The following is a 13,981-nucleotide window of genomic DNA, read 5'->3' as shown; positions in this document are numbered from 1 at the left end:
CTGCCACGCGGATGCGTGTGACATAAAAAAGCAATAAAGTATTAAAGTGACTTCCCTCCCTCTACTTGCCTCCCATTATCTCTCCAAACTTCCTTTATTATTTTTATTTTTCTTTTTACCATCGGATTTATTATTTACATTTATGAAGTCTGTTACAATTACTATTTCCCACTCTTTTCTTATTATTTTCCTCGCATTCCGAACGCAGCAATACGGCTCGGAAACTCGGAACGCGCGGGTCGACAAGGGAGATAACTGACACCGCAAAAGAGAAAAAGCCGGTTGCAGGTAAAAAAAATATCACGGACTATCGTAATTTCTTTTATGTCTAAATAACCCCTACATCGCTCGCGCCCCACGTGAACCCTGGAAGAGGTCCCTGCCTCGCGGCTTTTGTCGCACTTTTTGAAATTAAATGTACTGCTTTCTCGAATTATACGGTACTGTTTCAATGAAAGGCTTCTTTCCTTTATTTAATTAGCAGTAGTATATATCCTTACAAACACAACATTGTATTACTGAGAAAGATGAATAATAGCCAATATGTTCTATTTATTACTGTGGTATTGATGAATATATCTCCATCTTTCCAACAACATTGGCATGTTTTTTAGTTTAGTTTACCTTCCTAATAGTGATATTATTTATTTGATGGTTTATAAAATTGAATTTACAGTCTACTATATATGTATTTTTTATCTTATGGTAATTAACATCTAATTTATGTTTGTATCCATTCAACAATACGGATATAAATTTTAATATCTTAGTATCCATACTTGCAGGATAAAGAAAGATATAGATATAGAAATATGTATATCTCATTTGTTTTTCAACCCTAAAAAGGCGGTGTTTTTATTTGAAGAAAAGTTTTGAAATGTGATTTACCAAATAAAAAAGAGTACGAATAGGGATACTGATGTCTAATTTATATCCAATCTATTTTTCAGTCCTAAAATAATGTTTTATCAAAAGAAAAGTTTTGAAATATAATTTGTAAGATAAAAAAAAGGGACATTGGCATGGATAAATAATATCTAATTTTGTATCTAATATGTTTTGGAGCTTCAAAAAGAAATGCATGCTTTTACTAAAGAAAGTTTTTGAATGTGATTCGGTTGCTTATTCTCTATTAATATTTGATTTATGTCTATATTGTTGCATGCATGGATAATATCTAAAGTGTATATCTGCATTCGTTTAAAATAATATGGATGCGAATTTTGGCATCTGAATAATATTCATATCTGCATCCATATCTGCTAGAAAAAAAAAAGATATCGAAATGAAATAATGATATATGATGCATATCCAAACTATTCTCAACTATAAAAGGAGGAGATTTTATTAAAAGAAAATTCTTAAAATGTAACATATATTTTAATCATTAATATCTAATTTATGTCCATATCTAGTATTGTTGATATATATTTTTATGGATATCCATTCGAAAGAAAATATGAATATTAATTTTAGCATCCAATCCATATCCATAAATGGATCATGTTAATCAAATAAAAAAGAATTTGAAAATGAATATGTTGATATTTGATTGTCTAATTTGATGCCAATGCTAAAAAGAGGCAGCTTTATTCCAAGAAGTTTCTAAAATGCGACTTAGCAACTCCATCTCTAAGTATCCTGATAGAAGCCAAGCCAATTATGCGTGCACAAAAATAGATCCAATGTTAGGAGAAAATTAAGAGTAAAAGAACACCTACCATATATATAGCATATGGAGTTTGGCCTGTTATAGGGGTCAAAGGCGTTGTAATCTAAAAATAAACAATAAATGCTTATGGTTTATGGTAGAGCTATGATGCTCCTATAGAAGCATTTTTTAAGTTGCTCTGACTGATAAATAAAAAATTTACTATCATTTACAATTAGATATACTATACATGGAGATATTTTAATGTTAGTTGATCTATACATGTCATTAATAAATTTTCTTGCAATGATTACGATAGTGATTGCTTCGACAACATAGGCTAGATGACAAAATTACCTCATTCATGTAATACTATCTAATTTGATACATGGGATAATTTGTCATTTGCCGGTAAAAGTAACTTCTAAAGGTACTCCTATCGAAATACTATAATTCTACCCATACGTGGGCGCACATACATATATATGTAGGTATATTTATATATGTGTGTGTTTATGTGCGCGCGGCTTGCACGTGTATATGTTGTTTGGAGAAAGTTGAATATCTTAGAACTTATATTTTATGTAAGTTGTAAATACATAATTTCAATCTATATTCTTGATTTTTTTTTTTTTGTTTATCTTTTATAAGAAGAAGAAGCAGCAAGATATGGATCATGAGAGGTGTTATTTTATCAAAAGAAAGCTTTCAAAATCTCCTTTGTATATCTACAGGTATAAAGTAGGTAAGGAATTTGGGGAATATTTGCTTTACACAGGGGCATCTTTTTTTCTTTAAAAAAAACTCTTATTTTTTTTTTGGCCCAGGGTGGGGGCGGGGGAGGAATATGACTATATGATTCCAAACGAGCATTCGGAAATTTGGTTCTTTTTCGCCTCCATATTATTTTTTTTCATAGATTTCTATCTCCCCTTATGACAACAAGTGAGGTTTTATTTGATGTGTCATGTCACTTTGGCTCCCCCTGCCAAACTAGCTAAACCATCTGTGCAAGAGTTTGATGAGTCTCATCCCAGGTATCTTGTCTCTTGGTAAAGCAAAGCACAACTTAATTTTTTGTTTGCATGCTGACGAGTCCATTCCCATGTATCCTAGGTTTTTTAGCATCCCTTTTGGTTTTGCTTGTTCATATATCACATAGTGCATCCGTGAACTCAAAGGACCATGCTCTGAATTTCTCAATGCCAAGAACATCTAATCTAAGTACAAGCTATTGTTTTGCTCGTTTCTAGAGTTTAGGTGTGTATAAACTCGTGGTGGCCAGGATCAGAGTGCCAGTCTTATTAATCATAGTGAGCTAAGCATGTCTTTCATGATCTCGTTATGATGCTTCAATTTCAGATTTCATTTATTTGATGTGAGTTTTTTTTTTTTGTTGCTGCTGAACAACTATGAACTTGTTTTGTATTTTATTTGTTTATTTATATATCTTCACGATCCCTTTGGTTTAGACATAATGAAGATTAAGTGATAAAAAATAATTGCTTGAGATACCTTGAATTTGTAAATCCAATCTATGGTGGGAATTACATATTAGAAGGTGGAAATGGAAGAGAACATTAAGAAACAACTAAAGTTTTAGTGATGTTCAAATAGCCTGACACGATATCCATGGATTTTCCTTTACCTTGAGAGGAGGTGCATGCATTGAAATGGTAAGCTGGAAGTCTCTCTTCTCCTCTTTTCCTTGCAAAAGCTACTCACTCGACAAAAGTCTCATGCCACGACATATACCAGATGTTGCATGTACCGTTTGAGATGATTTCTGACATTTTAGTAACTTGCCAACCTCTTCCACCCCTTCAGATCATGCTTCCTCATCCACTTCTTGGATTCAAGACTTCTAATTATGTTCTTTCCCACCTATAGAATATCACATAGGCAGGCAGATGAGCATCCGGGCACTCAACCAATCACTTGACATTATAAAACACCTAAGTAGAAATATGATATGATTGTGCAGGATGCTGACTATAGCCTGTAATTACTCTGATGTAACTGGCTCTCTGAGGTGCTTGAATATTTTCCAATTGTTCTAGTGCATTTACTGTTATTGCCTCTGTGAACATAGTAGCTAAATAATCCCAACGTGTTGCATAAGGAAGACGACGTGTAATTGTTCATTTTTCTGCTATTTTTTTTCCAACCAAACAACTACCTCCTTGCCTTATCAATCTAGATCGGATGAACGGAAGTATGCATTGGTTGAACTTTTTGTTGGAATTTGAATAAATTTTGAAAAGTTTTAAAGAGGTGTAAATAAAAAAGATTTGTAACCCCCAAATTTTTTAAAAAAGAGTTGTTATAATCTTTAAGTTTTTCAAATTCCATTTGGAAGTTTCAAAACTTCCCATTATCTTTCATTATGGCCTTAATGAGGCCATAAGTATTCAACCGTTATGGTTGGATGACAAAAGGCCAATAAAAGAGCCATTCCTTGTATCTAACAAAAAATACAATAAAAAATCCTTCTTCTTCCTCTCATTGTTTCTCTCTACCACCATTCTCTCTTTTACAATTTTCTATATTATTAGGCAACCGATATAGACTAGGTAATCTGCCTACTACAGACGTGCGCTGTAGATTAGGCCCGCTGTGAGCCGTTTGGGTTGTATCTTGGAGCCGTCGCTGACCGCCAATACCTGCACGTGGGGAGGCAACAACGGTTTTAGGACAGTGCGTCTTTTGGCGTGCCTCTCACACCTCACAGGCCAGATATTTTCTTACCACTATTTTATTAATTGTTAGATTTTCTTTTATGTGATTTAAATATCTACAAAGCATCTTGGTAGATCAACATTCTAAAACCGTTGTTATATTGTTTCATCTATATGTTTATATATTCTGCAAGATGCATAGTTGAACACTGTTTTTGTTCATCTTTGATAGAAATCATTGCTGAATACACTTTAAATAATAATATATATATAGTTTAGCTTTAGATTCTCAATTTTAATATTAAACCGTTTAAAAAAAAAAACAGTTTACTGTTTAATCAAAGAAAACAATTTACTGTTAAAAAAAAAAAACAGTTTACTGTTTCAACAAAAAACAGTTTACTGTTTAATTAAAAAAACAGTTTACTGTTTTAATAAAAAAAACAGTTTACTGTTTAATAAAAAAAAAACAGTTTACTGTTTAATCAAAGGAAACAATTTACTGTTAAAAAAAAAAAAAACAGTTTACTGTTTCAACAAAAAACAGTTTACTGTTTCAACAAAAAAACAGTTTACTGTTTAATTAAAAAAAAAACAGTTTACTGTTTTAAATAAAAAAACAGTTTACTGTTTAATAGAAAAAAAACAGTTTACTGTTTAATCAAAGAAAACAATTTACTGTTAAAAAAAACAGTTTATTGTTTTAATATAAAAAATAGTTTACTGTTTTTAATTAAGAAAATAGTTTACTGCTTTAAAAAAAAAACAGTTTACTATTTAATATATATAAAAAAAAAAGTTTACTGTTCTGATTTAAAAAAAAAAAATAGTTTTGGTGAAGATATAAGTATTAAATCTAATTGGTGACATTAGGGTTGTTTTCCTTTACAATTATTAGTAAAGTTATTGTTACATAGTATATTATTAAGAGATACTCTTAGGAACATCTTGTTTAAATTTATTCATTAGTGACATTATTGTTATTATTTTTCCTCACAGTTGAATACTCTACTGCCCTTTTTAAACTTTAAAAACTTAGAGTTTAAAATTTAGAATGGCAAATATGGAAGAAGCTAATAGTATTAAGCCTGAAAAATTTAGTGGACAAAATTTTCGTAGGTGGCAAAGACAACTTAAATATTGGTTGACTGTGCTAGGACTTGTATCTGCAATAGAGGAACCACGGTCTAATCAAGAGTTACCTTCACAAATGACTAATGAGCAAGTAGAGTACCACTGCTATAATAGAATACTTAGTGCTTTGTCTGACCACCTTTATGATGTGTATCATGCCACTACCTCAAGTGCAAAAGAACTTTGGGATGCTTTAGAGGCTGAATATGGGATGATAGATGCTGGCATTGATCGGTTTACTGTCTCAAATTTTAATAGTTATAAAATGGTAGACAATAAACTAGTGGGAGATCAAATTCATGATTATCAAGAACTTCTGAGAGGAGTTGAGAAAAAGGGAACCAAATTTAGTGAAGATTTTAAAGTCTCATGTCTTATAGATAAGTTGCCATCATCTTGGAATGATTTTGCTAGGACCCTTAGGCATAAACAAGGAGAGTTAACCTTAACCCAAGTCATAAACTCTCTTAGAGTTGAGGAAAAACATAGAGCCAATACTAAGAAAGAGGATGAAAAGACTCCTAAGGTGAACCTAGTTGAAAATAATACTAAGAATTTTTACAAGAGAAATAATTTCCAACATAGGGGTAAGAACTTCAAGAAAAATAATAGGTTCCACAATCGTTCTAACCAAAACCAAAACTTCCAATACCGTAATAATAATAATAATAAAACATTCAAGGGCAAAGGAAGTGAGAAAAGGCTATGCTTTGTTTGTGGGAGAACTAATCACATGGCGAAAGATTGCTTCTTCAAGAAGACTGAGGAGTATAAGCCGAAGCCCAAGTCAAATCACTATCAAAGAGATCCAAAGGCTCAAGTCTATATGTTGATGGATCAAGAGAATTCAGCTGAGCCATCCTTTAGGTATAACTTTAGTTCTTCTTCTATTAATTTTACTTATGGAAATAAAGATTGGTGGTTAGATTCTGGAGCTAATGTACATATTTGTTTTGATCATGGTTATTTTAAAACTTATCAGAAATCAAGTGGAGGAAGTGTAACATTAGGTAATGACTCTGTTGCACGTGTGCTTGGAGTTGGAGACATAGATTTGAAGATGACATCTGGAAAGATCTTAACCTTGAAAGGAGTGCAACATGTTCCAGAAATCAGAAGAAATTTAGTTAGTGGGTCATCCTTAGTCCAACAAGGATACAAGGTTGTTATGGAATCCAATAAAGTTGTAATTTCAAAAAATAATGTATTTGTTGGGAAAGGATTTATTAGTGAGGGGTTGTTTAAATTAAATGTACTTTCAGAAGTTAAAGTTATCTCTTCAAGTGTTTTCAATGTTGAATCTTCTAATGTATGGCATGAACGATTGGGACATGTACACTTAAAGAAAATTAAAAGAATGATGGATCTAGACTTAGTCCCTAAGTCCAATCTAAACTTCAAACATAAATGTGAAGTGTGTGTACAAGCCAAACAACCTAAAAGGCCTTATAAGTCTGTAGAAAGAAACACTCAACTCTTAGAGCTCATACATAGTGATGTATGTGATTCGAACAGACCACCTACTAGAGCAGGAAATAAGTATTTTGTGACTTTTATAGACGATTGTTCGAAATTTTGCTATGTGTATTTAATAAAAACTAAAGATGAGGTGTTTAATAAATTCAAGATTTATAAGACCGAAGTAGAGAATCAATTAGAAAGAAAGATTAACAAACTCAGATCCGACAGAGGAGGTGAGTATACCCTTACTAATTTTAGCATCTTCTGTGAGGAATATGGAATAGTACATGAAATAACTCCGCCATACTCTCCTCAATCTAATGGAGTAGCTGAAAGAAAGAATAGAACTTTAATGGATATGGTTAATGCGATGTTGATAAGTTCTGGGCTACCTGAGAATTTGTGGGGAGAAGCAATTCTTACTGCATGTTTCATATTGAATAGAGTAACTGTGAAAGATAATGATAAGACCCCTTACGAAATTTGGAAGAAAAGAACACCTAATCTTAAAATCTTGAAAGTGTGGGGGTGTTTAGCTAAAGTAGCAATCCCTGAGCCTAAGCGAAAGAAAATAGGGCCTAAAACTATAGATGCTGTCTTTATAGGGTATGCTCAAAATAGTAGTGCCAATAGATTCTTAGTTATAAACTCTGAGATTAGTAAAATTTCAAATAACACAGTTATAGAATCTAGAGATGCTACCTATTTTGAAGATATATTTCCTTATAAAAATAAAATTTCACACCAAGTAATAGATAAATCATCTACTAATGATAAACCTTCCACTAGTACAAATGCATCTAAGGAACCAGAAACACAATTAGAGTTAAGAAGGAGTAAAAGGTCTAGAATAGAGAAAAATTTTGGAGACGAATTTTATACCTTTTTAACAGAAGGAGATCCTACTACCTATAAGGAAGCTATGTCTTCTTTAGATGCTCCATTTTGGAAGGAAGCTATACAAAGTGAGATAGAGTCTATTATTCAAAATAACACTTGGGAGTTAACTAATTTACCTCCTGGAAACAAAGCTATTGGGTGTAAATGGGTGTTCAAGAAGAAGTTAAAACCTGATGGAACCATAGACAAGTACAAAGCTAGACTAGTAGCTAAAGGTTTTACACAAAAAGAAGGAATAGATTACTTTGATACATATTCACCTGTATCCAGGATAACTACGATTAGAATTTTAGTTGCTTTAGCATCAGTGCATAATCTAGTGATTCATCAAATGGATGTTAAGACTGCCTTTCTAAATGGAGACATAAATGAAGAGATATATATGGAGCAACCTGAAGGTATTGTAGTTAAAGGTCAAGAACATAAGGTCTGTAAGTTAGTTAAATCCTTGTATGGTTTAAAACAAGCTCCTAAGCAATGGCATGAGAAGTTTGATAAGGTGATCTTAGAATATGACTTTAAGATTAATGAATATGATAAATGTGTGTACTACAAAGAGAGTAATGGAGAACATGTGATCTTATGTCTTTATGTTGATGATATATTAATATTTGGGACAAATTTGGAGATAGTAAATGATGTTAAGTCTTATCTTTCTAGAAAGTTTGACATGAAGGATTTAGGAGAAGCCTATGTAATTTTAGGAATGAAGTTGGAAAGAACACCTAATGGAATTACTCTTAATCAAACCAGTACAATAGAAAAGATGTTAAAAAAGTTTAATTATTTTGATTGCAAATCTATATCAACACCATATGATCTAAATGTGCATTTGAAGAAAAATAATGGTGAACCAGTATCTCAACTGAAGTACTCACAAATGATTGGATCATTGTTATACATAGCAATAAAACTAGGCCTGATATAGCATATGCTGTTGGGAGACTTAGTAGATATACTCATAATCCTAACAAAGATCATTGGATTGCTTTAGAGAGAGTCTTTAAATATCTTAGAGGAACCATGGAATACTCATTGTGTTATAAGGGATTTCCGAATGTAGTTGAAGGGTATAGTGATGCGAATTGGATAACAGACAATATGGATGTAAAGTCCACTTCAGGGTATGTATTTCTTTTGGGTGGAGCAGCAATATCTTGGGGATCTAAGAAACAAACTATTATCTCTCGGAGTACTATGGAGTCAGAACTTATAGCTTTAGATACAACTTGCTCTGAGGCTGAGTGGATTAAGAACTTGATGCTTGACATGCCTTTAGTCAATAAACCCATGCCTGCCATTTTCATACATTGTGATAGTAAGGCAGTAATAGAGTTAGTAAGGCAGGTACATACTAATAAGAAAATGAATAGACATTTGCAAGTGAGGTACAAATCAGTTAAAAGCCTATTGAATAAGAATATTGTATCTTTGGAATTTGTAAAGTCTGAGAAAAATATAGCTGATCAGCTAACCAAAGCTCTTTCTAAGAAAGCTGTCATTGATTTGTCGAGGGGGATGGGCTTAAGCCCATAAGGGAGTCACCTAGGGAGGTAACCCAACCTTTATGATTGGAGATCCGATGAAGAAGGTTCAATGGGTAGAAACAATCCATATTGCGTGACTCATTTCAGCACTACTTTTAAGGAGAGAGTCTCCTGCTCATCCCTATGGCAATAGTGCTTTGATATGTGACGTTAGGAAGGGTGTTACCCTGAATGAGCCCGAGGCAGGCATACTCCTGCAGGATACAGGTCACATGTATTCTTGGAGGACTCACCTAAATGAGAGTTGTCGTGAGGCCGCGACCGTGAGAATTGGGCTGTTCTCTAATAACTCTCATGAGAATCAAGATTCAGCGCATGGCCATAAATAGCGCTAACCCGCACCAAGTCTATATCAATACTATGTGTGTGGCATGTTAAAATCTGGTCCAAAGGGTCTAGTTCAAGACTTAGTTCACTATGATCCTTCAGGTTAGAACTGTCAACACTAAGTGTAGGTTCAAGTCCGGAAGACACCTGCACCCATTGCATAGTATAAAGCTGCCCAAATTTCTCTCTATATATATGTATATGATTTTTTAAAGTTTTGAAACTTGTGGGGGACTGTTGGAATTTGAATAAATTTTGAAAAGTTTTAAAGAGGTGTAAATAAAAAAGATTTGTAACCCCCAAATTTTTTAAAAAAGAGTTGTTATAATCTTTAAGTTTTTCAAATTCCATTTGGAAGTTTCAAAACTTCCCATTATCTTTCATTATGGCCTTAATGAGGCCATAAGTATTCAACCGTTATGGTTGGATGACAAAAGGCCTATAAAAGAGCCATTCCTTGTATCTAACAAAAAATACAATAAAAAATCCTTCTTCTTCCTCTCATTGTTTCTCTCTACCACCATTCTCTCTTTTACAATTTTCTATATTATTGGGCAACCGATATAGACTAGGTAATCTGCCTACTACAGACGTGCACTGTAGATTAGGCCCGCTGTGAGCCGTTTGGGTTGTATCTTGGAGCCGTCGCTGACCGCCAATACCTGCACGTGAGGAGGCAACAACGGTTTTAGGACAGTGCGTCTTTTGGTGTGCCTCTCACACCTCACAGGCCAGATATTTTCTTACCACTATTTTATTAATTGTTAGATTTTCTTTTATGTGATTTAAATATCTACAAAGCATCTTGGTAGATCAACACTTTTTAGGTCTGAATTATTGTTTAACCACAAAGTCATAACTTTCTTTTCGCTGTCCCAACCTAATCAAGCATTATCAGATGAGGCTGAGAGATGCATTTCTCCAACTCTCCTATATACCTTTTCCCATCCCCCTTTTTTCTCAGAAAAAGCTCCTACTGTGAGTGATAATTAACATAAGAAAGCTCGCAGAAGTGAACCATGTTTGCGTTGATATCTATACGTATAACAACTGAAGATTAGAGGACTAGGGCCATTTATGGTACCTCATTATCAAACATGGATTGTTCCCTTGTCCATGCTAAAAGAAAGGTTTTATAAGTTATTGTGGGGAATGGAGGCTAGAGTTGTGCATGCTCAGCAGCGATGTAATTTGTTTAGAGAGAACATCTTTCTTGCCTTGTAAACATGAATATGAATCAATCCCAAGCCCATGTGTAGGCTAACAAGGCACTGCCCCTCCCAAATGCGAAGTGACAAAGATTATCCTAGCTTTGCAATCCCTAACACCCTAGTCAAGGGTTATTCTTTTCTTTCTTCTTCTCACTGTCTTCTTTCTGTATTGCCAAATTTTGCTGGCCAGAAGAAAAGGATTGCAACATTTTCTTTCCTCTCCTCCAAGACTTCCTATACCCAGGCAATATACTTCTAAAACATGCCAACTCCTCTCTTGCCTACCTTGCTTGTACCAATTCACAACACAAAACTATAAGGGAAACATACCATGGCATGTATCTTTTTCGAAAAAATATCATTGTGGTTTGTTTGTTTGTGAAGGCATTGTAAAAATATTTTAGCATGATACATAATAGGCGTTGTGATTCGGTCATAAGTTGATGTAAAAGACTTTCTATCAAATAAGATTTTTCCGACTACACTCCCGAACCCAATGCAGCCTTATTAAGTTTAATGTGTGAAGTTTGAGAATGTAAAGATGACGATTTGTGTTGTTGATCTTAAGCAGACATGTTAAGCCTTTTGGTTAATAAATTAATCCAAGGTCAAGAGGTGTGCGTTAGATATACAGATCTAAAACAAGAGCAGGTCTCTTCCCCACTTTTTTGAACTTTTAAATACCTATCTTGTCTTAATTGACAGTCATTAGAGGGACATTTGGCACTATTGTATCATCAATCTTCAATCAACAAATTTTTTAAGCAGCATACATGCAGTTTAATACTATGATGTATAAGAATATGTCAGGTACTTTCGTAGCCACCGACTTGCTTCTCGAAAAGATTAGAACATAAAACCTAGAACAAGTGTGGAATTTATTAATCAGCTACCTTTGATTTAACCCTATGATGTAGAACCCATGCTGTTAAATGATAACTAGGACCCTGATTTCAATGTATTTTTAATTTAATGTTAAACGGCGAAGGTATTGAAGACACTTGTCATGGCGTCATGGGTGGGTGTTCCCTTGGATTTAGCTGCATCATCTTAGCCTATCAACCATATTTCTATGAATGAAACATGGCATGATTAGGTTAATCAATAAAGAAGAGGAAATGCACATGCTATCCGGTTCCTGTTCCATTCTTAGTCTCTTAATGTATAATGAAGTTAGTCGTTGGCTAACTCTACTGGTAGCAATCATTCGGTGGATAGAGTAGGGCGGCGATTTTTTTTTTTTTTAAAATTTGTTCTTGTAGGACTTGTCGGTGTAATTTTTAATTACAAACTAATAGTTTAAACATGCAAGGTAGGTGGATCAAGGCAGAAGTAAAATTCTATATTGTTTATTAATTTTAGGTTTGGTTGTTTTGTTAAAACATGTAGCAATTATTGGATATATGGATTTGAGAATCAGAGAAGCCTAGGTAGGTGCTTTTACTTTCTAATGAAGGACGAGAGTTAAATAATCCAAGTTACTGCAACGAAATGTTGGAAAGTATTTATTATGATCATATAATTAGAGAACTTGCCGTCTCAAAGGTCCAGGACTATGAGGTTTCAGGTTTATGGAAAACAGGCTCGCAAAGGCTATACTTTGAGAGAGTTTATTCCTCATCATATTTTGCGCAAAAGCTATTGTTGCCTTATGTAAATGTGGAACAAAAGCAAGAGCATTGCTTGCAGAACAAAACTTGATTACTTAAATCGTAAGAACAAAACTAGTATTACCTTGGGATTCCATTGAGTTGATGAGTTTTGCCAAGGGTACAAGCATCATTGCAAGCAGAGGAACTTGCAACATTCTTCTGCAGCTCGAATAACTCATTCCTTGTGAATGGTAGCATGCCTGCTGGTGGTGATAGCTGGTGGGCGACGCTCTTTCGAGGTATCGGCTTTTGGAGCGGAGTTTAGGGCGGCGTGGGAGGATATTTTCTACACGAGACAGGTGTTAGGGGTTGGGAGCATCATCTTTGACGGAAACTCAGCCGTAGTGATTGAATGGATACTAAAGGAGAGGCAGAGGGGGATGAACATTCGCTTTTTGGCGATATCTGGTGGCTGGTGAGGGAGTGTGATACATTCCTAGCCGTGCCTGTGTACCGAGAGACGAATAGGGCTGTAGACTGAATTGCTTCCTATACTGTCCACCACTCTAGAGAGGTTTTGTGGACTCGACATTTTGTCGTTCCTCCTCCCTAAGTTGTTTTCTTTTTTTTGATTCTGCTGGTTATACTCACGCGAGATTAGTATGAGTGTATCAAAAAAAAAAAGAAGAAGAAGAAGAAGAAGAAGAAGAAGAAGAAGAAGAAGAGACGATCTACCCAGTGTGGATACGGGTCGAGATTTTGGACTTGGATTGGACCCCTTCATTTACCACGCCAGTCAGTGCGATGTTTCACATACAAACACGTTGGCAAAGTCTAGCGTGAAGCAAAAGCTAACTGAGTTCAGATCGAGTCCAATAGATCTTTGAAGCTAACTTCAGTCGAGTTAGCAACTGAAATTTGGTCCATGTATTGTAAACTGAAATTTGGAGCCCTTAAAAAATTAGAATAACTGATCTCAGGGCTCCTTCCAATCCTCAAAACTTTTACTGGTTGTAATTAAACTTTTTTTTTTCGGCACAAACACAAAGTATCCTAGAATTAGGAATTCATACTGGATAACAAATTTTTAACACCAGTATACAATTCTATGCAAACCACGTCAATGTAAGTATAATTAAAGTCATCATTAAAGCATCTGCTCAAAAAATTGAATATAAAATCCTTATTGGTAAAGGCATCCTATATATATATCATGATGAACATGACACCCTGCACAAGCCTGCAGGACGAGACACTTAAATTCATGTGGCTTGGAATTTTTTCTTAAAAATAATATTATACGTCCACTGATGTCGATGCTAATATATACCAATGTGGAGGGCCTGGAAGAACCAAACACCGCCATGGAGAATTTTGTGAGATGGGAGGAGTTTCAAAATCTATTATCTTGATTTAATAGGAACAAAATAAATTATCTATTAATCAAAATTAGTCATCTAATTTCTAATACTGGAACTTT

At 34.2% G+C, this 13,981-nt stretch overlaps 1 protein-coding gene across 1 annotated transcript; it reads left to right on the top strand.

Moving 5' to 3' along the window:
• Positions 1–5,147: 5,147 nt before the first annotated feature.
• LOC149753409 (uncharacterized) lies at positions 5,148–6,536 on the top strand. Its single transcript, XM_089924042.1, has 2 exons — positions 5,148–6,330; positions 6,446–6,536. Exons 1-2 carry the CDS (start codon positions 5,384–5,386, stop codon positions 6,465–6,467), a joined length of 969 nt encoding a protein of 322 aa, XP_089780168.1. The 5' UTR covers positions 5,148–5,383; the 3' UTR covers positions 6,468–6,536.
• The last annotated feature ends 7,445 nt before the right edge of the window (positions 6,537–13,981 follow it).

The sequence above is a fragment of the Phoenix dactylifera genome, chromosome 6 (genome assembly GCF_051530095.1).
Source record: "Phoenix dactylifera cultivar Ajwa chromosome 6, Ajwa_hap1_PhDact_Kaust_v1.1, whole genome shotgun sequence".
NCBI lineage: Eukaryota > Viridiplantae > Streptophyta > Magnoliopsida > Arecales > Arecaceae > Phoenix > Phoenix dactylifera.
Note: the sequence above shows the minus strand (reverse complement) of the source record. Positions and strands in the feature narration are given on the sequence as shown.